The sequence below is a fragment of the Oncorhynchus keta genome, chromosome 28, assembly GCF_023373465.1.
Source record: "Oncorhynchus keta strain PuntledgeMale-10-30-2019 chromosome 28, Oket_V2, whole genome shotgun sequence".
In the NCBI taxonomy this organism is placed as follows: Eukaryota; Metazoa; Chordata; class Actinopteri; order Salmoniformes; family Salmonidae; genus Oncorhynchus; species Oncorhynchus keta.
Genome location: NC_068448.1, coordinates 47,487,539 through 47,510,726, shown reverse-complemented (window position 1 = coordinate 47,510,726; position 23,188 = coordinate 47,487,539). Strand labels below are relative to the sequence as shown.

Here is a 23,188-nt window from a genome sequence, read left to right as displayed (position 1 = left end):
TCCTGCCTCAATGACCATTCACTTTCAAATGACATATGAGAGGAAAGAAGGGAGCATTTATGTCCAGCATCAACATATTGATTCTCTGGACACAGCCAAAGTCTGAGCGCACTGTATGTCCCAAATAACCCTATTCCCAATGTAGTGCACTACTTTCAACCAGGGCCAATAGGTCAAAGGTAGTGCACTATGTAGGGAAGAGGATGCCATTTGGGACACAGCCTGAGAAAACTTCCCAATCCCACTTCCTCTCTTCTTTCACTGTGGAAGAAGAATAAAAGCTGCCCTCTTCAGTTAAAAGGGAAACTGTGCCTCAGTTTGTATAGTTCAATCCATCATCTAGTGATTGAAGGTGGTTGGGGAGAATACACAATGTGAAACTCCATTTTGTGTCTTTATTTGTTGTGGTCGGGCCACTGTTCCATTGTTTCCCCGGTTACACTTTTATAAGTGACTTCATCCACTCTCCTCCCTCTTGTCATTGCCACCCTTTTCTCTGTCTCCTGACCATACAAGGACCTGTGATGCAAATCCCAAAGCATCTGGGAGACCTCAGCAGTATGCGCCTCACACGGTGCACCTGTTCGTGCAGAGGTAGTGTGCTCCGGAGTGAAGCTTTTCTTAGGTACAGATCTAGGATCTCCCCCCAATCCTAACCTTAACCATTAGTAGGGGAATGCAAAACTGACCCAAGATCAGCGTCTAGGGGCAATTTCACCCGACTGCTGCAGGCGTTCATCTCCCCCTGCAGAGTCTGACCAATGCCCCATTGATGCCAGTCTATATGATATCATACAACTTCAAGGTGTCTACACTTTTAATCAGAATCTGAGAGGAAGGTTGTCTTACCGCAGCTTGCCTGTGAGTGTTGGACAGGATGCCATGGATCTTCACCTTGTCCTTGTCCATCTGGTCAACGTTTACCCACAAGTCTTTGCTCATGGGGTCCGTGGGGCCGTAGGTCTTCGATGTGTAGTAGTTGTGATCTGTGTCCTCCTGTTGGACACAAAACAAAAGCACTGATTGGTTACACTTGATTTGGAGTATCCCTTTACAGACGGTCTATAGAAGTTATATTAGAACCCGAAACGAAAAGCATCCATCCAATAAGTTACCATTTGGTCGACAGCAAGATAGTAAGAGACGAGAGTTGTTGCTCGTAGTGTGGGATTTAAGAAAGGCAGAGCGCTCAAACGTGGTTGGGCAGGGAGGGATAGTAGTGAATGAGAGTGGATGTAACCCTGTGCCTTGGGTGACTTATTCAAATAGAGCCTCTGCTCCTCCATGTACATTAACTCAGCTGTATGACGAGACGTGCTGTAGCAAGAGAGGGACATCTCTCTCTCTCTCTCTCTCTCTCTCCTCTTTTCTATCCCGTGCTCTCTCTCTCCTCTTTTCTATCCCGTGCTCTCTCTCTCTCTCTCTTCCTTTGCTGCTCAGACCCTAACAGACTAAATCAAATCTCTCCTCTGCACACATTCTGTCCGAGGCAATTTCCAAACCCAGACAAATTCTTTCCAAACTTGAATTTGAATTTAGACATCCACTCAACAATCTCTGGATGTATTGTTATTGTGCAGTACATATACAATTCATATAGACTAGCACTAACAACCATGGAATAGTATTATTATACAGAATTCATTTATAGAAAGTTATTCCTACATCTCATTAGGAGATATCAGCTTTATTTCATTTATTTTTATTTTTTACTTGTACCCCTTTCCCTACCCAATTGGTAGTTCCAGTCTCGTCCCATCGAAGCAACTCAGATTCGGGAGAGGCGAAGGTCAAGGAGTCCGCTGCGCCACTCGGGAGCCCCAGAATTCAGCTTTTCAATTAACATTACTTTTGCTGACAGGTACTGTCTATGGAACAATACGGTTGTGTAGGCTTGCATGGCTTTTGAATATTATCTGCATAAAACACGGAAGACTAGTCTGAAATGATAAAGGTTATAGTTAAATGTGTGACTACGATTGCAACTGAGTAAAAACTGTAGAACTGAATTGGTATCCTTGATACCTTGGAACAATGATATTGTATAGGCTGGAGAGGGGAATGTTGTGTGTGTGTGTGTGTGTGTGTGTGTGTGTGTGTGTGTGTGTGTGTGTGTGTGTGTGTGTGTGTGTGTGTGTGTGTGTGTGTGTGTGTGTGTGTGTGTGTGTGTGTGTGTGTGTGTGTGTGTGTGTGTGTGTGTGTGTGTTGTGTGTGTGTGTGTGTGTGTGTGTGTGTGTGTGTGTGTGTGTGTGTGTGTGTGTGTGTGTGTGTGTGTGTGTGTGTGTGCGTGCGCGTGCGTGTGTGTGTGTGTGTGAGTGAGTTCTGTAGGCTTCTTCACTCAGAAGTGGTCGTAATGGCAGCTAATCAAATTAGGACAGGCAGAAAGCATGACTTCCTGCACTCCTAAAAGCCTGGCCCATAGGTTAATGGAGTGAAAAAGGCCCGTTCACGTTTTTTAACAGACACATTCATGAGAGTTTTTACGAGCGATGTGGACGCTGCACGACTCCTTTTACTGTTTCCTGTATGGAGTAACCCGAACGCCCTGCACTGGACCCATATCTCTGCCTGTGTCCCAAATGGCATGCTATTATGTATATAGTGGACTACTTTTGACCAGGGCCCATAGGGGATAGGGTGTCATTTGGGACAGACCCTGTAACAGCCGGTAGAACGTTTTTTTTAATGGGACATCTTCTCTGGGCCTCTCGTAAACCCCAAATACAAAATATTGCCTATCATCCCCTGGCCAATAGTAGTGTAATATAAATGGAATAGGGTGCCAAAAGGGTGGAATAGGGTGGAATAGGGTGGAATAGGGACGTAACAAGATGTTTTTGACTATAGACAAGTGAAATGTTGCTTAAAAAAACACCGTAACCACTCTCTCCAAATGACAAGTCAGCAGACATCATGCCAAACAAAGACAACATCTTAGAAAATATGCTGAATCTCTACTTTGAACTTTGATAATATTCAGCAGCTTTGGAAGTTGCCCAATTGTGCTGCTTGGAGAGAGAGAGAGGAGGTTTTTCAACTGACCTCTATCAGACTGATAAGTAGGACATGCTGAGCTTTGTGCTTCCTCTGATAATATAAACATTGTGGTGTGTGTGTGTGTGTGTGTGTGTGTGTGTGTGTGTGTGTGTGTGTGTGTGTGTGTGTGTGTGTGTGTGTGTGTGTGTGTGTGTGTGTGTGTGTGTGTGTGTGTGTGTGTGTGTGTGTGTGTGTGTGTGTGTGTGTGTGTGTGTGTGTGTGTGTGTTTCACTGAGGTGGTCTAATCAAAGAGCTGTGAGAAACGCTGCACGAACTAAACCAACACAAATAACTCTTTCATTGAAAATAAACACTTAATATTATTTTCCTTGGAGAACAGTAATCTGAAAGATGTGTGGGCCTCAATACAACCCATACTGTAATACTAGAGTGTAGAATAGAGAGAGAGACTGTTCTGGCTTTACATAGCCCTAGTGGGATTAATACATATTAAAACCCATTAATTCAAGCTCGGCATCACAGATGGGATATTGCTTTTGATTAATTGGTCGACCTTAAACACACGTCACCAAAGATGTTGAATCGCATTTGCGAGCGACCCGTGCAGACAAAGCTTGTTAGGAAAACAAACACCCTGTAGTAGCCAGTCAGGCTTACTCAGCAGATTTGTTTTGGGGGTTCGGAAACAAGGACGTTTGTAAAACAAAAGAAAACGAGTACTGCTAGACACAAACAGAGCCTTGTTACGTTTCCTACTAATCAGCACAAGATGTGTTGGCTATTTCAGGCCATCTTTGGAGAGGCGGAGAGGATGGAAGGAGGGAGGAACTCCTTGGAGGTAAGAGGGGGCCAGCTGGCTGTTCTCGCCCCAGGTTCCCCTCCCCTTCCCTGGGGTGGAGGGATCAGAGGGTTGGGAAGGCTGCCATCCTCCAGCTGGGCGTCAGGGGGAGGCAAAGAGGGACGCTGGATGCCAAGGTCAGAGAGCAGAGACACAAGGGGGTACATAGACGGGGTGGATGGGAATAGGTTCAAAAGGCCATAGGAAAGATGGCGGAGCATTTGACCCATTAATTTTAACCAGAATTCCTATGTACTGTTTGTTATATTGTGTATGCCCGCAGGCTGAGAAATATATGTATCTTGACAGATAGAAGGGGAGAGGAAGGAAGGGTGGGTGGGTGGGTAGGAAGGAATGGTTGAGTTGAGGTGACTGGCAGATGGATGGATGATGGGAGAGAGAGAGAGGAAAGAGAGATTGAAACCCAACCAGTCAAACCTGAATACATTCCCTACTCTGTCCATCACAGCCCAGAAACAAGATGAAGAAAATATATATAGTCAATGTCGGTGTGTCACTGACATCGAATCCAGTTTTGCGGTTGTATAAATTCAGAATTTATGAGGCAACAAATAAACCCACATACAGTATGCTGTATGAGTTGCATTCAGTGAACCAAACAATCTCCAATTCACTTTCCAATTTAATGTTCGAGGCATTTACTCAAGTTCAATAATAATGCATTAAGGCGGAGTCTGAATATCTTTATACCAATGTTTTACGTTTCAGAATGCCTCTGTCATCTCTAAGAGATTCTGACAAAGATATGTATTGCCATGCTGGGGGATTGCTCCAAGCATTTCAGCAAAGTAAAAGAAGCTGAGATGTTAGAGAAATATTTCTCAGCCAGACATTTACCTGTGGGTATAATCACTTAGCTCAGACCAGGGACAATGTTTTCATGGTGCAAGATAGTTCAAATCTGTGCAAAATACACATTAAAAAACTCTTTAGAAGCTAAATAAATGTTTTAAGTGCCAACTGTATATATATTTTTATTTAAAAATAAAAAATGTACATCTGGGTTTTGTGCCCACCACAGAGCAGAGACAGCATTAGTTAAAGTGATACATGATCTTAGAGCCAGCTCTCTGTCCTGGTACTCTTGGATTTAAGTGCTGCATTCGACACTGTGTGTTATTTTAGATTCTGAACTCAATTTCGAATCACACATTAGGAATGTGACCAAAATAGCTTCTTACCACCTGAGAAATATTGACAAGGTAGGGTTGTTTCTCTCTGAGGCTGATACAGAGACTCATCCATGCTTTTTATTACAATCAGGCTTGACGACTGCAATGCTCTCCTGTCTGGTCTACCGAAGAAAGCCATTGTTTTAGAATACATTTGAAGATTATTCTATTGGTTTTTAAATCAATCCACGATTGTTCACCCCAATACAAGTCAGACATGCTTTAAGTTAAAAGTTACAGTTCCTTCGGAAAGTATTCAGACCCCTTGACTTTTTCCACATTTTGTTAAGGTACAACCTTATTTTAAAACGTATTCACTTGTTCCCCCCATCAACACAATAACCCATAATGGGCAAAGCAAAAACAGTTTAGACATTTTTGCTCATTTATTAAAAATAAAAAAACTTAAATAAAAAATGTACATAAGTATTCAGACCCTTTACTCAGTACTTTGTTGAAGCAGCTTTGGCAGCGATTACAGAATCGAGTCTTCTTGGGTATGACGCTACAAGCATGGCACACCTGTATTTGGGGAGTTTCTCCCATTCTTCTCTGCAGATCCTCTCAAGCTGACCATTCCCCATATTCTTACGTTAGAATTATTGTTCCAGTATCCATTTTTGACGATGTTATAGTTTCGGCGGGAAAAGCCTGTTAACACAGACATTCCTCTGGTGGATTTAACTGGAGGGGGAGAAAGAGCCCCCCTTTCTCTTGTAATTTACAACAGGGTGTGAACTGTCAAACGGGTCCAGTTCCCTCCACGCCTCTTCTGTGGGTGAGAGAAGGTCTGGTTATTGTCAACCATTGCCAAGCTGATCTGACCCCATTGTGATCCTCACAGGACAGTCATGACAATAGACAGGTGTGTGCCTTTCCAAATCATGTCCAATCAATTGAATTTACCACAGGTGGACTCCAATCAAATTGTAGAAACATCTCAATGATGATCAATGGAAACAGGATGCATCTGAGCTCAATTGAGTCTCATAGCAAAGGGCCTAAATGCTTATGTAAATAAGATATTTCAGTTTTTAACTTGTAAACTTTTCTAAAAACCTGTTTTGCTTTGTAATTATAGGGTATTGTGCTTAGATTGCTAAGTGCTTTAAAAAAAAATACATTCTACCATTCGGCTGTAACGTAACAAAATAAGGAAAATGTCAAGGGGTCTGAATATTTTCCGAAGGCACTGTGTGTACCCAGTAGGTCCCTCAGGTCCTCTCGCACTGGCATTTTAAATACTCAAAAGCCTAGGACCATAAGGCATGGAGGGGCAGCCTGGAATAGCCTGCCAGAGAACCTGAGGGGGGCCGAAACTGTGGACATATTTAAAAGAGATCTTAAAACACACCCTTTTAACTTTGCTTTTCCTTAGGCTTTTTTTCAGTTTTTATAGTTATTATTTAGTTTTTTTATCCTCTTTTGTTTGTTGTGTAGTAAATATTTCAGTTTTCATTTTCATATATATATATTTTTTCATGTGAAGCACATTCCGTTGCATTCCATGTCTTAATGTGCTGTATAAATAAAGCTTGATTTGATTATAATCGGGCAGTGTGATTACATTTGTAATTTTTCTTTCTCCATTTACTAAACTCTAGGTAAATAACCACAATATTGTTTAAAAAAGTGTCCAAGTAAATCCCACTGTCAGATTATAATGAGTTTTACAGTATTTTTGTACAGATTTGAACTAATTTGCACCGTGATATCGCCCTACAGCTCTGAGAAAGAATCATCTTTCTGCTTTAATTGGGAAAAGAACAAGGCAATAAAGTTGAATTAAATCGTTTTAATGTCTATATCATTTCACAATGAAGCATATATCCCATTGGTGTCGCATTACTGAATAAGAAAAGTACAGGGAACTGTCGTCTCATGTCTTTGAAAGAATGGAATTTGAAGATTCACAAGATCTTTCCCTACTCTACAGTATGCATGAGGCCCTATATCTCTTATATCACACACACACACACACACACACACACACACACACACACACACGCACGCACGCACGCACGCACGCACGCACGCACGCACGCACGCACACACATCAGGGGCCCTGGTAACCATCTGCACTTTAAAAGGAAGGCATTAGTCATGTGTGCCACTTGCTCTCACATTGGCTGATAACGTCTATGGTCCATTATTCATCACTCATCCTCTCCCCATTGGAGCAGCATTAGTGGAGTGTGTGGTGAAATCCGACGAGCATTGGATGGAGCTGAGGGGTGCTGCACCTGCTTCCTAACAAAACCGATAGGGCTTGCCGATTTGAACCCATCCAGGTATGAAAGAAAACGGGAGTCAACAAAATATAAACGGTAAACATTAAATCGTGAAACACATGGATAGAAAGTCCCGCCTTTTGAGACTCTTGTTTTCTTGTTTTAAAAAATGAACTCAAGCTTTTACGCCTACGGGCCTTTTAAGTCTTACTGTAGGCCGAAGCCTCTACGTCTACGGCCTACACCCACCCTCATACAGAGTGTTGTTATTGAAGAGCTCTAGTGTTCCAAGGTTTAGGGTTTCTCTGTGCTGCAGATAAACATGTGGTTTGGAGCCCCCTGGTTTAGCAGCTTCTAGGCCAGGGACACGGCCCAAACGACCCCCTATTCCCTAATAGTGCACTTCTTCTGACCAGAGACCCGGTCAAAAGTAGTGCACTGAATAGGGAATAGGGTGCCATTTGGAATGCCGACTAAAGTTTATTTAAGGACACAGAGATGAGGAGACTTGTCCCTACCTGAACTGTGAAATGGACCCAAGGGAACTAAGGGAGTGAATTATTTATAATTAAGGGGTACATGGAGAAAATCTGACCTGTCTGAAATGGAAATGGATGGCCCTTCCTTCAGCAAAATATACTTGACCTAAACCCTAACTGAACACTTGAAAAAAAACATGACCATTCCCCAATACCAAAAATTATAATTAAAACAAAGTGGATAGCAGGGAATGTTTGGCCTCACTTCTTGGCCAGACCAGAGCCTTAGATATGCAGTTTTAGGAACTGTTCTTCATCTTGTAAGCATTACATGGCAACGCAAGAATTTTGATAGCACACAGGGTTGCGGGCCAGAAGGTTGTAGATTCACAGACTACCGTGGACAAGAGTAGGGGTGGATTTATCTCCTTTATATCATTGTATTTTATAAAAATGTAATGTAATTCTAAATTTTTATATCTTAGCAAAATCCTTATTAATACCACTCAAATTATGGAAAATGGAGGCTAAGAGTGGACAGAGACATAGACCTATGTGTTCATCTTGTCATATTTCTCCAATGCCAAATCAGCGTGCCTTTTTTGCAATAAAACCGTCCCTGTTTGCAAATAATTTAATCTGAGAAGTCATTAGGAATCTGAGCATGGTACTTTCAAAGTTAGGTCTATCTTTCCAACCCAGACAGAGTAGGCCTACTCTAATCTAAGCTTTAACTGCTAGCTACTCTTCTTCCATGGCTTAACCCAACAAGAGAAGGTCACAAGGGTTTCCCTAAAAAGCTGTCTAGGTTTGAACATCTTCTATTGTACAGAAAGTGAATAGCTTAAATCAATTGATAGTGACATAATTAGATTACTTCCCAAGCAAACTCAACAAAAAAAATGATCCTCGGATAAAAAAGTTTGTATAGCTCAGCCTCAGAAAGTCAAAGAAATTAAACAATGATATCCCCTCTGAGTCACGTCTTTCCCCGGGTATTTTACATACTGTTTATAGCATAAAGCATTGCAGACCAAAGTGCTGTTATAGCTCACTGTTGCATTTGATTTCCTTAAACTAATAAGCGGTAGGCCTATGCTTTGGACATTTTCTTTAATAAAAAAGGTAGGCCTATGGCCAATGTTCCCTCTAGACTGCGAGCGTGCGCGCACTTCCTCCAGGACTGCTGCACAGAAGAAATGCCATGCTGGGCAGAGACACAGGAGACTGAACCCTATTAGTTTGCACTATATAGATCAACGTTTTTGTTGCTGCTGATCGAATCGACATTATATCAGCCCCTTTTTTAATGCAACAAATCAAATCTAACCTTGCAAGACTGGAGTCAGGAATATATCCATGGTTAGCAGATGTGAATGCGAGTGTAGCGAAATGCTTGTGCTTCTAGTTCCGACAATGCAGTAATAACCAACCAATCTAACCTAACAATTCCACAACTACTAACTTATACACACAAGTGTAAAGGGATAAAGAATATGTACATACAGATATATGAATGAGTGATGGTACAGGAGGGCATAGGCAAGATGCAGTATATGGTATAGAGTACATTTACATTTAAGTCATTTAGCAGACGCTCTTATCCAGAGCGACTTAGTATATACATATGCGATGAGTAATTTAGGGTATATAAACATAAAGTGGCATAGTTTAAAGTGGCTAGTGATACATTTTTACATCAATTTCCATTATTGAAGTGGCTGGAGTTGAGTCAGTGTGTTGGCAGCAGCCACTCAATGTTAGTGGTGGCTGTTTAACAGTCTGATGGCCTTGAGATAGAAGCTGTTTTTCAGTCTCTCGGTCCCTGCTTTGATGCACCTGTACTGACCTCGCCTTCTGGATGATTTCGGGTTGAACAGGCAGTGGCTCGGGTGGTTGTTGTCCTTGATGATCTTTATGACCTTCCTGTGATATCGGGTGGTGTAGGTGTCCTGGAGGGCAGGTAGTTTGCCCCCGGTGATGCTTTGTGCAGACCTCACTACCCTCTGGAGAGCCTTACGGTTGTGGGCGGAGCAGTTGCCATACCAGGCAGTGATACAGCCCGACAGGATGCTCTCGATTGTGCATCTGTAGAAGTTGGTGAGTGCTTTTGGCGCTGCTGCGCCTTCTTCACAATGCTGTCTGTGTGGGTGGACCAATTCCGTTTGTCCATGATGTGTACGCCGAGGAACTTAAAACTTACTACACTCTCCACTACTGTCCTGTCGATGTGGATAGGGGGGCTCCCTCTGCTGTTTCCTGAAGTCCTCAATCATCTCCTTTGTTTTGTTGACGTTGAGTGTGAGGTTGTTTTCCTGACACCACACTCCGAGGGTCCTCACCTCCTCCATGTAGGCCGTCTCGTCATTGTTGGTAATCAAGCCTACCACTGTAGTGTCGTCCGCAAACTTGATGATTGAGTTGGGAACGTGCATGGCCACGCAGTCGTGGGTGAACATGGTGTACAGGAGAGGGCTCAGAACGTACCCTTGTGGGGCCCCAGTGTTGAGGATCAGCGGGGTGGAGATGTTACCTACCCTCAACACCTGGGGGCGGCCCATCAGGGAGTCCAGTACCCAGTTGCACAGGGTGGGGTCGAGACCCAGGGTCTCGAGCTTGATGACGAGTTTGGAGGGTACTATGGTGTTAAATGCTGAGCTGTTGTCGATGAACAGCCTTCTCACATAGGTATTCCTCTTGTCCAGATGGGTTAGGGCAGTGTGCGTCATCTGTGGACCTATTGGGGTGGTAAGCAAATTGGAGTGGGTCTAGGGTGTCAGGTAGGGTGGAGGTGATATGGTCCTTGACTAGTCTCTCAAAGCACTTCATGATGACGGAAGTGAGTGCCACGGGGCGGTAGTCGTTTAGCTCAGTTACCTTAGCTTTTTTGGGAGCAGGAACAATGGTGGCCCTCTTGAAGCATGTGGGAACTGCAGACTGGGATAAGGCTTGATTGAATATGTCCGTAAACACACCAGGCAGCTGGTCTGCGCATGCTCTGAGGACACGGCTGGGGATGGCGTCTGGGCCTGCAGCCTTGCGAGGGTTAACACGTTTAAATGTTTTACTCGCTTCAGCTGCAGTGAAGGAGAGCCCGCGGGTTTTGGTAGCGGGCCGTGTCAGTGGCCCTGTATTGTCCTCAATGCGAGCAAAGAAGTTATTTAGTCTGTCTGGGAGCAAGACATCATGGTCCGCGGCGGGGGGCTGGGTTTCTTTTTGTAATCCGTGATTGACTGTAGACCCTGCCACATACCTCTTGTGTCAGCAGGTACATTTCACATGTCACCCCCAAAGCCAATTCCTCTTTTGGCCACCTTTCCTTCCAGTTCTCTGCTGCCAATGACTGGAACGAACTGCAAAAATGTCTGAAGCTGGAGACTCATATCTCCCTCACTAACTTTAAGCACCAACTGTCAGAGCATCTCACAGATCATTGCACCACTTGCCCATCCAACTACCTCATCCCCTTACTGTTATTTATTTTGCTCCTTTGCACCCCAGTATCTCTCGTTGTACACTCATCTTCTGCACATCTATCACTCCAGTGTTTAATTGCTATATTGTAATTATTTCGCCACTATGGCCTATTTATTGCCTTACTCTAATCTTACTTCATTTGCACACATTGTACATAGACTTTTTTCTATTGTATTATTGACTGTATGTTTGTTTATTCAATATGTAACTCTGTGTTGTTGTTTGTGTCGCACTGCTTTGCTTTATCTTGGCCAGGTCGTAGTTGTAAATGAGAACTTGTTCTCAACTAGCCTACCTGGTTTAATAAAGGTGAAATAAATACATTTTAAAAGTCTGATTTTGTTGTAGGCAGAGTCAGAACACAACGGAGTAGAAATCTTTTTGCAGGGGTAGCCCAGGAGCGGTCTTTCAATCACCCAAGACTGAATGAATGAGCTTTTCAGATCCGTTTAGATCAGAGTGCAGAGCCAAGCGTGTTCACGTGTTGATATTCTTTGATAGTTAGCGAGTTATTAGCCCAGTTATAGCTAAGTATAGGTCAGCCATGGGGAGTTACTGATTCCTACAAGAGCACAACATGTGTAAGCTACATTTCAAGCGGTCTTTGAAAGGCCAGTCAGGTAAAAAAGCTTAGGTCTTAATTAAAGGGACAATGTTGTATTTTGTGACAGACTTGAATATGCAAATAAGCCAATAGGCAGACGGGTAGGCTAATGTACATTGTCTAATTCTCTGTATGTTAATAGTAATTAATTGTATTTTGTAAAGTGGTGTCTTGTGCCATACAACACAATTCAATTTACAGTCACCTATTTGGCCCATTGTGTTACAGACCAAGTAAAAAATATTTAATTAATGTCAAGCCCTTTATAATGTAAAAACAATTTTTAAATTCTGCAATGTAGGCCTGTATTTAACACCACATATAGGCTACTGTAGGCTATATCATAGAAATCAAAAGCTATTTCCATGTGAAAATGTTATGAGATTTGCTCCATTAGTTTTGTTGGTAGGACAACTGTTCATTATGCTCAAATAGCCACAATAGCCTATTGGCTACTGTCTAAAAATGTAAGGGTACAGCCTCAGTGTTCACTGTAAATGTACGCAGGAAGTTGCAAAAAAGTCTCACCATGTTCAAGTTTCCGCTCACAAGACCTAAAATGTGCTTAGTGCCCCAAGAAATTAGAGGGAAAATTGCCTATGGCATACCTTCTCATACCCCCTCAATTCGAGTTTTGGTTTTAACTCAGCATTCCTTTCACTGACACGGAAGTAGACAATTTAAAGAGTGCATAGTGGGTGGAGGAATTAACAGACAAATCTATGGATGACGGTTGAAATGAATTATGCCGACCCTAATTTCCGAGGTTAAGAACTCTCATAAACACATCATGAGCAAGTAACATATTGTTTTCAATCAAAACAATTGTAGTAGTAGCAAGCTCTAGGCAAGATCTTTGGGAATAGGCCTAATAAATAAAACCTTTGGAAGAAGCCTTTGGAAGAAGCCTTTGACTCTCCTCCTGAACTGCCACTGTAGGCCAACACAGCACAGTCAATTGTTAGGCAGCACACCAAACCCTATTTCATCAGCAAGAGCAGAGCAGGCCGGAGCTCAGTGTTACAATATTCATTGCCGTGTGTAATGCAGCCTATCCCAGCAGCTACCTTAGAAATAGAACTGTGCTTCTCCCAGCATGCACTTCGTAGCCTATAGGGTATGGATAATTTGATTGAGACCACACTAAATAGCCTATGGGCGCACTTGATATTGCACGCTCAGCCTAATAAGCAACTCATTCTAAAACACTGAGAAATATTGGAATTTCATCAATTACATGACCCTCCCCTGAACAAGATTTAAAAAAAATACTAAACCCTCCCCTTTGACTGAAATTGAAAAAGCATGACCCACCCTCATTTTCCTCCAGGTAACAATTATGTAAATGTCGATCCATCCCTAACTAACACGATATTGGTAACTTCCCTCATCTCAAGATATTGACTTCCAGTGCTTTAGCCACAAGATGCGTTGGAGGCTGATAGAAAAACAGCGTGTTGGGGGCCTCCCGGGTGGCGCAGTGGTTAAGGGCGCTGTACTGCAGCTGTGCCACCAGAGACTCTGGGATCGCGCCCAGGCTCTGTCGTAACCAACCGGGAGGTCCGTGGGGCGACGCACAATTGGCCTAGCTTCGTCCGTCCGTCCGTCAGTCCGTGTTAGGGAGGGCTTGGCCAGTAGGGATATCCTTGTCTCATCGCGCACCAGCGACTCCTGTGGCGCGCCGGGGGCAGTGCGTGCTAACCAAGGTTGTCAGGTGCACGGTGTTTCCTCCTACACATCGGTGTGGCTGGCTTCCAGGTTGGATGCAAGCTGTGTTAAGAAGCAGTGCGGCTTGGTTGGGTTGTGTATCGGAGGACGCATGACTTTCAACCTTCGTCTCTCCCGAGCCCGTACGGGAGTTGTAGCGATGAGACATGATAGTAGCTACTAAAAAACAATTGGATACCACGAAATTGGGGAGAAAAAGGGGTAAAAAACAAAAAAACTGTGTGTTAGCACTGCTACGCTAGCAACCACAGTAGAGGAAGGTTTGGCAGAGAGAGACACGCTCCACAGGTGGGACAGTGAGAGAGGGTAGGCAGGCTAAGGTCAAGGCAGACCTGCAGGTTCAGCTTGGAGAGCAATAACTGTGCTGAATTAAGCACATGAATTAAGCTATTTCCTGATACTGTCATATACTATATTAAACATTCATTTAGAAATGCATCGCTCTCAGATAATCTTTTAATAAAAGGCAGTGTAAAAGCATCACACTAAAGCATTGTTCTGCAACTGAATATGAGAAGGAAATCAAATGAAGCAATGAAAAATGTAAGAGCCAAGTCAATTCCCAGAGGGTTTCCTTTCCCTCGCTCTCTATCTCCAACTAAACAGACATGGATAATGTAATATGCAAACCTCCCCTGGGATTATTTTGAGCAATCAGACACAGACAGCATAGACCAGCTTTGTATCCAGCACGAGGGCCAAAATAGGGAGGGGGGGCTACATGAAATCCTCCAAAAAGCAACGCTTGTTTTCTATTACAAAATGTTTTGCAAAGATGTGCATTCATGAATATGACCCTGGCTGGACAGACATCAAAAAGCAACACTTCATCAAACAACTCCCCATGCAGCGGAAAAGGCTAAGCTACGCTAACAACACAGCGAGTGCACAATATCTTGTAATCACAGAAACAGAACGTACAGTATAGGGCATGCTCCTGGTAACTCTGACATTTATAGGGCAATATGTGATAATAAACCACCGAGGCATACTTAAAACATGAACACTTCCTTGATTTATTTGGCCATACACACAGTCAGTTCAGAGGAAGAAACATGACAGGAAAGGAGGCTGAGTAGTTGTAATAGCTTGACCTGGGTTTTATGGTCTTGGCCTTCACGATACTGTGTGCCAGGAAGATATAACGGAACAGTTATAGAACTAGAAAGTGTCATTTTCATGAAGGGAAATTGTGTACTTGCTTCGAATCGAAGCAAATCAAACTTGATTTAAATTGCATTTAACGTCACAACACATACATTAAAACAATAAAAATGTATGGTAGTGGAAGAGGTTTATAAGTTTAAATAAACTAACTAAGGAGTGTGGCAATAAGAGATAATCTAACATCCAATGAGTGGTATTATATTTATACTGAGACTTGTCCGTGTGTCTGTTTGTTGACATACTGCTGCTATCAAGGCACAAGGCGAGACCCAGATGCAGACACAGGAGGCAGATGGTTGGAGTCTTACAATGTTTATTGATCCAAAGGGGTAGGCAAGAGAATGGTCGTGGACAGGTGAAAAGGTCAAAACCAGATCAGAGTCCAGGAGGCACAGAGTGGCAGACAAGGCAGGCAGAATGGTAATGCAGGCAGGTATGGAGTCCAGGCAAGGGTCAAAACCGGGAGGACTGGAAAAGGAGAATAGCAAAAGGAGTATGGGGAAAAACACGCTGGTTGACTTGACTAAACATACAAGACGAACTGGCACAGAGAGACAGGAAACACAGGGATAAATACACTGGGGAAAATATGCGACACCTGGAGGGGGTGGAGACAATCACAGGAACAGGTGAAACAGATCAGGGCATGACAGCTGCTTCGTTCCGACGAGCTGCTCCAGTCTTTGATAAGGTAATGTGGAATTTAACATGGCGTGATTGTGATAATGATTCACATCCACAGCAATATCACCAGTTAAAACAACAACAAAGAACACTACAACAAACCAATGGTTTGTACTTCCATCAACAAGTACTTACTGGTTCAGTGCTTCGCTACTCGTAACAACGAACGAGAAATTCGTCACACAATCAATGTGTCGATATCAATAAAAGGTCACAATAAGGTGCAGAGCATTCTATTTGTCTGTTGGGGGGGGGGCAAGGAGAACCCCTGCTCCGCTTAGTAACTGACAATTAATCTGTCAGTCTATGTTGTTGGTTTTTGTTTGAATTGTTTATGTTTTCACTATGCCGGGGAAATGATGAGACAAGCGGAACTACGTGGCTAACAACTGTTGTAACAGGGATTATTATCGTAGCAACACACTTTTGGAGTGAAGGCAATCCCATGCTGTTTTAGCTAGGTTTAAAAAATTAATAAAACATTTTCCAAATCCCCAATTTCGTGGTATCCAATTGTTAGTAGTTACTATCTTGTCTCATCGCTACAACTCCTGTACGGGCTCGGGAGAGACGAAGGTCGAGAGCCATGCGTCCTCCGATACACAACCCAACCAAGCCACACTGCTTCTTAACACAGCACGCATCCAACCCAGAAGCCAGCCGCACCAATGTGTCAGAGGAAACACCGTGCACCTAGCGACCTGGTCAGCATGCACTGCGCCCAGCCCACCACAGAAGTCGCTAGTGCGCGATGAGACAAGGATAGCCCTGCTGGCCAAACCCTCCCTAACCCGGACAACGCTAGGCCAATTGTGCGTCAGAGAGCCTGTGCTCGAACCCAAAGTCTCTGGTGGCACATTGCGATGCAGTGCCTTAGACCACTGCGCCACCCAGGAAGCCTGTTAGCTAGGTTTTTTTGTGTCTTCGGTTGAAGTGTGTATGTTAGGATGGTAACGTTATAATAATTAAGGAAGAAGTGTGAATTCATGTCAGGAATAAGAGTGTGAAGGTTTTGGATTTCCTCCCTTCTGTAATAAGCAGCCAATGAGGTATTTGTCCTTTATTCGTGTGTTTAATCTGATACCGTTATATCTCCTGCTAAACTGTTTTTATGTATGTAAGGCACTTCAGAGCTAATAAGTCACTCATAAGACAAGAAATTTGTAAGAGTGTGCTTAACTGTATTTTCATTTACTTTATAGTTCGCACGGGAGGTGATAATTCTGACTAGAACTACAGAATAAAACCTCCAGTTAAAATCAAAGAACAGTTGTGCTCGTGGTTCCCCGAGGGAGCTACACCTCTAAAACCATTGTCAACTGCGCGCCGTTTTCAAGGGATTGTGAAATAAATGTTAACTATTTGTTTTTAATATCATCACCTCTTGAAGACCATAGTCAGAACCACAAACGTATAATTATTCCATGCAAAACAACTGTACCCATTGAGCTCTATCGCCGGAGTTATACAGCAAGTACCTGCACGCTTTCCATGATCGGCAAACCATCAACTGATCATGTAATTTCCAGATGCGTAGGGCAGCCTCACGATATCTCTCAATCTTGGCCACCATTAATTGGACTTGAGGGAAATAAAATAGAAAGTTAAATATACCTGACAAGTATGGGGGGGTTTAGGTTCATTTCCCATCCATTCTTCACTCTGTCTGTCAAGCAGCAGAAAGACGCATTCGCCGATGTACTGTTAGCTGATCAGTTTTACTTCGCAAGCTACCGGTAGAAACCTTGTACAGTTGACTAAACATAGTGGTAAAGGAGACCTAATGTACTTTTGTACTCCAGCCAACGTAGGCCTACCTAGCGAAGTTAGCCGACATTATCCCCTTTTCAACATTGTTTTTAAAGTGTTTAATCACAATTGCTGCAGTGCTGACAGACATGATAGGCTATTGATTGATGGGCCACGTCAAATTGGCCGGCTAGCTAATAACAGATCACGTCGATATAGCTAGTTAACAATCTAAATAAACTAGATGGCTATATCCAAATGTTGTTTGATTTGCATTCCATCAATAATGGTGATGACAGTAGTCTGACTGGCAACTTTACCAGGACGAGGACTCGCCGACGTCAAGCTCTTTCTAAAAGCCTAATCTCTGATGAAGAAAGCTAAATGACACGCTTTTTGCTTAGCTAGCTAGCTAGCCACACGCCAAATGGACATGTCTACCCTCACGTATCGGAAAACACCTGATCAATTGATATTTACTGATGATGAAAAGTATGCAGTTACTTGCTGTGTAAATCTGATGATAGAACTAAATGTGGAATAATGGGAACTCTGTAGTTCTGACTATCCTATTCAAGAGGTGATGACATTAAAACCAAATAGTTATAACATTTATTAAGCAATCCCTTGAAAATGGCACATAGTCGTCACCGGTTTTGGCGGAGCTGGGGGGTCTCCTTGCTCCCCGGCAGTCAAGTCAAAATGTTCTGCACCATATTATTTATTGATAAGGACCGATAGATTACGAGGTTAATTCAAATTGTTTTAATGTTAGCTCGTTCCAACGCTTTGCAGCACGCCTGAGTGGCATTGGGTTTACCTGAGGACAACTTTTATACACGCACACACATTATCTGGTTTGTTTGATCGGTTGCAGTGATCCGAGGCTCCAAGGAGAATGTCTCTGTCATCTCTAAGAGATTCTGACAAACAGATTTATTGCGGTGCTGGGAGGTTCCAAGCATTTCAGCAAAGTAAAAGAAACCGATGATAGAAATATTCCCACCTATGATGATGAATGCTCACTCTATTCCTCCCCTCCTTTACTAAAAACACCATCCTTCCTTCTTCCCTTTCTTCTGGGCATATCTCGGACGAGATGAGACAGTCCCTTTCCCACTGGGCACAGATGTCAGTTCAACGTCTAGTTTTGATTTACAGTTGGTCGAGTTGACACCTAAAGTGAATTTAATGTGAAATCAACCAAAAAAATGTCACCGTGTCATTAGATTTGGGTTAAAAGTTGGGTGGGAAAAAAACGACGAAATTCCCTTACATTGATGACTCTTTGCAAATCCAATCAGTTGATTCAACATCATCACATTTTTGGGGGTTGAAATTACATGGAAACGACATTGATTCAACCAGTTTTTCCCGAGTGAGTATTGATAGTCCGACCAGAGCTGGGCCGGAAGGAAGGTGTCAGCAGCCTCTTATTAATCTAAGAATGTGAATATAAAAGACTTTAGCCTTCCTCTTGAAGACAGAGAGGCATACTGGAAGGGGGAGGTGGGGTGAAGGGGGAGTGAGACTATAGTGGTGGGGGTGACATGACAGAGGAAATGACGGGGTATTTGTGCTAAAAGCCTACGCTGTCCCAGACACACAACGCAACGATAAATGAGCCCAGGAAGAGGGAAGAAAACAGGGAGTGAGTGTGTGTGTGTATGCATGCGTGCGTGTGTGTGTGTGTGTGTGCACGCGTGTGTATGTGTGCGGGTGGGTGGGTGCATTTGTGTCTGTGTGTGTGGAGTGATCAACGTGTCGTCTGTTATCACACGAAGCGACACTGGGGCTGTAGACCTGAGATGATTAGAAGGCACAGGGTAACTTAATAATCTGTCTGGACCAGATGCGCCACCGCCATCGTTACGACTAAACACCTGAGTGCTAGGCTGCAGTGCTGAGCTGGGCTAGTAGGAACAATAACAAGGGACCCAGGTTCTTGCCTTTTATTTTGTTTCATGGGGACGGAGTGACAGACCAAGAGCCAGCAATTAATCTCCATATTTTGTGACTGTCGAGAAGGTCAACGAGGTCTAAGTTAATCGGTTGTTCTGGGCTTCATCCCAAATGCACCTAATTCCCTATATAGTGTACTCGTTTTGGCCTGGCCCCATAGGGCTCTGGTCAAAAGTAGTGCACTTTGTAGGGTATAGGGTGCTATTTTGGGACCTAGCCTCTTTCTGAGATGCTTTCATGTGACTCACCCTCAGTCCGCACACAGACGTTTAGGATGAATATCTACTTGGGGGATGTGCTGGGCGTTAATTAGATATTAAGTATTCATCTGCCAAAAGCACCCCTAGTCCAGTTTTTTATCATCATCTAATCACTCTGTTCTAGGGAGGTCTATTTTCTCTCCTTGGGGAGTTGCCAGGGAATATGTTTCAAAGTAGTTTTAGATTGAAGGGTATTGTCACGCTCTGGTCGAAGTATTTTGTGTTTATCTTTATGTATTGGGTCAGGCCAGGGTGTGGCATGGGGTTTTTGTATTGTGGTGTGTTTTGTCTTGGGGTTTTGGTGTTTATCTATTGGGATTGTAGCTAGTGGTGTGATCTAGCAAAGTCTATGGCTGTCTGGAGGGGTTCTCAAACAGAGGCAGGTGTTTATCGTTGTCTCTGATTGGGAACCATATTTAGGCAGCCATATTCTTTGAGTTTGTCGTGGGTGATTGTCCTTAGTGTCTTTGTTCCTGTCGCTGTGCTAGTTCACACAAGTATAGGCTGTTTCGGTTTTTTGTTTTGTTATTTACGTTCTTTGTTTTGTAGTGTTTGTGTTAATTCGTGTTTACGTTGTTTAATAAACATGGATCGCAATCTACACGCTGCAGTTTGGTCCGACTCTCCTTCACACCTAGAAAACCGTTACAGGTATTGAGGAACTAAGCAGTTTAACTTGTGTTCATATTCTAACAGAGAACATCTGACATTCTTCCTTCCTGTCTCAGATTATCTGGGGTGTTCACTCTGTGCGCACAAGTGTTTCCCCGAAATAGTTTTTCCTTAGCAGAACACCAGGCCCCATGAAGTAACATTCAGTGCTACAAACACCAAACGTTCAGTTCAAATCAATAGTAATCCATGTAGGGTCTATTCTGTTTGTTGGTGTTCATGTTTGTGTTGTGTGGGAAAAATCTATAAAAACACAAAACAATTGAACCACTTTTTTTGTTTTTTAAGGGGAGCAACAAAGGTATGTAGGGAGGCCGGCCCTCCTTGGGTTGGGGTAACACTGTTCATGGACTGTACCTCTATCTGGGAGCTGTTGTCAGTGTCCTGGCTGTCCTCTGCTGAGAGCAGGCCTGGGAAACCCCCATCAGGTTGGTCTTGACCCTGATCCTGACCCTGCTCTTGGTCCTGGCTGGCCCTGTTGCTGTCCCTGTTACGTGGCTGTTCTGGGGACAGCCACCTCCTCCACCGGTGACTGTACAGCTTCACATCAACCGCCATGTCCTCCTTATCCAGAGGCTGCCCTTGCACGTAGGAGTAGGAGTCCCCTGGGGTGCACAGAGAGAGAGAGAGAGAGAGAGAGAGAGAGAGAAGGAGGGGAGATGAGTACAAGACGAACAGGCTAGTTGCAGTGACATATTATAGGTATGTTTATTTGGATCCCCATTATCTTTGGCAGAAGCAGCAGATAATATAAAGAATAAATATATGTACAAAATTGACTATATATTAAAATGATTCACATTTATTTAAAAGCCACGAGCCATTTGTCATCATATCCAATATTTTTCTTTGCTCTGAAATGGAAAAGGTGATGACAATACAACTCCTTTAATATCGCAATCACTCCGCTCTCTCCTCAGTATCATTTGTATACCAAGATATTCTCAATGATTGACTTTTTTTTTTTTTTTTTTTTAAGTAGTCAGACTGGAATGAGAAACTATATTGTACACCAGTGGAGCGTAGCAGCGTGATGCTTGCTGTGCTGGGTTTCTGTACAGCACTTTGAGATATCAGCTGATGTACGAAGGGCTATATAAATACATTTGATTTGATTAATTACACAGAACAATCATGTTTTTAAGGTCAACAAGGCAGAGGTTTAGTGGTGGAGCCAAAACTCTGGTCGGGTCATTAATTGTCTGCCACTCTCATAATTCACTATCTCAAGGGACTGTTCCTCGTTGCTTTATGGAGAAATTATACTACTTCGGATGAAACAGGTGCATATTAGCAGTGAAGCCGTTTTAGACACACCAGAGGCCCACAGTCACACCTAGTACATGGAGTTGTTCCTGAACATGGGACCTGACCAGGACCACGACAAACTCTGGTCAGGAAAAACTCTGGGCCCGAGTTATAGCTGGTTAGGTCATGTGTTGAGAAAAATCCCAGGGCCAATTGTCATACCTTATCATCCCTAATGCGCTGAGGTGGTAAACTGAAGACATGAGAGAAGCTGCGGTGTTATTAGACACAGACACTTGAGTACAGTTCCAGACTGCTGTGCTGACTGACTGCTTTCTCTCTGCAGATGGCAGTTGGTTCCCTGTGTTCAAACGTGGCACAGTGAGGACAGGGCACACACGCCCAACACTCACAGGCACACACACGACATAAGGCAGATTATCACTTCAACGTGTCCTAGAGCCTAGCCTAGGTTTGTCCTTTAAATCACTTTCCCAACTAAAATGTAAGTTATGACCATTAAAGGTCATTACAGCTATGCTAATGAAATGTAAAAACACACAAAATCTCTCAGAGACCAGCAGCGTTCCCCAGGAGAGCAGGGGGTGCTGTGTTTCCTCTGTTGCTGACTTGTGTCCACGGCTGTCTCTCATTTAGTCTTCTCCCCAGAGACAAGCAGGTGTGTTAGTGCACGCAAAGTGGATGCTGACAGATTCACTCTGAAATTAGCATCCACAGAGCAAACAGCCCAGAGACCAGTTGCTGCAAAGACAAGAACAGGGAGACTAACTAACTCTCTCACGCACACGCAGGAAGAACTGCAAGAATTCCAAAGTTAGTGCTGAGAACACTACACAGCGCATAAGTCCAAATGTACTGTAAAATACAGGTTTGACACATGGTTTGACATGATTATGATTACAGGGATCAACCAGGACATGTATAGTACCAGTCAAAAGTTTGGACACACCTACTCATTCAAGGGTTTCTTTTTTTTCTACATTCATAATAGTGAAGACATGAAAACTATGAAATAACACATATGGAATCATGTAGTAACCAAAAAAAGTGTTAAACAAATCCAAGTATTTTTTATATTTGAGATTCTTCAAAGTAGCCACCCATTGCCTTGATGACAGCTTTCCACACTCTTGGCATTCTCTCAACCAGCCTCACCTGAATCATTTTCCTGCAGGAATACCTAGGATAGGATAAGTAATCCTTCTCAACCCCCCCCCCTTAAGATTTAGATGCACTATTGTAAAGTGACTATTCTACTGGATGTCATAAGGTGAATGCACCAATTTGTAAGTCGCTCTGGATAAGAGCGTCTGCTAAATGACTTAAATGTAATGTAAAATGTAATGTAAATGTCTTGAAGGAGTTCACACATATTCTGAGCACTTGTCTGCTTTTCCTTCACTGTGATCCAACTCATCCCAAACCATCTCAATTTGGTTGATGTTGGTTGATTGTGGACGCCAGGTCATCTGATCCATCACTCTATCACTCTCCTTCTTGATCAAATAGCCCTTACACAGCCTGAAGGTGTGTGGGGTCACTGTCTATTGTCCCACCAAGTGCAAACAGATGGGATGGTGTATAGCTGCAGAATGCTATGGTAGCCATGCTGGTTAAGTGTGCCTTGAATTAAAAATAAATCACAGTCAGTTTTACCAGTGGTCCTTCTGTAGCACAGTTGGTAGAGCATGGCGCTTGTAATGCCAGGATAGTGGGTTCGATTCCCGGGACCACCCATACGTAGAATGTATGCACACATGACCTGTAAGTCGCTTTGGATAAAAGCGTCTGCTAAATGGCATATATTATTACCAGCAAAGCACCCCAGACCATCACACCTCCTACTCCATGCATCACGGTGGGAACCACACATGCAGA

General features: G+C 43.3%; 1 protein-coding gene across 2 annotated transcripts in view; it reads right to left on the bottom strand.

Annotated features, from left to right (window-relative positions):
* Positions 1–23,188, bottom strand: part of LOC118361510 (plexin domain-containing protein 2-like) — a 161,336-nt gene that overhangs the window by 80,529 nt on the left and 57,619 nt on the right. For both annotated transcript variants that reach the window (XM_035741510.2, XM_035741509.2), the window contains exons 2-3: positions 20,399–20,646; positions 850–996 (exon numbers count right to left, since the gene is read on the bottom strand). In XM_035741510.2, coding sequence (XP_035597403.1) covers positions 850–996; positions 20,399–20,646 — 395 coding nt within the window. The remainder of the gene's footprint in view (positions 1–849; positions 997–20,398; positions 20,647–23,188) is intronic.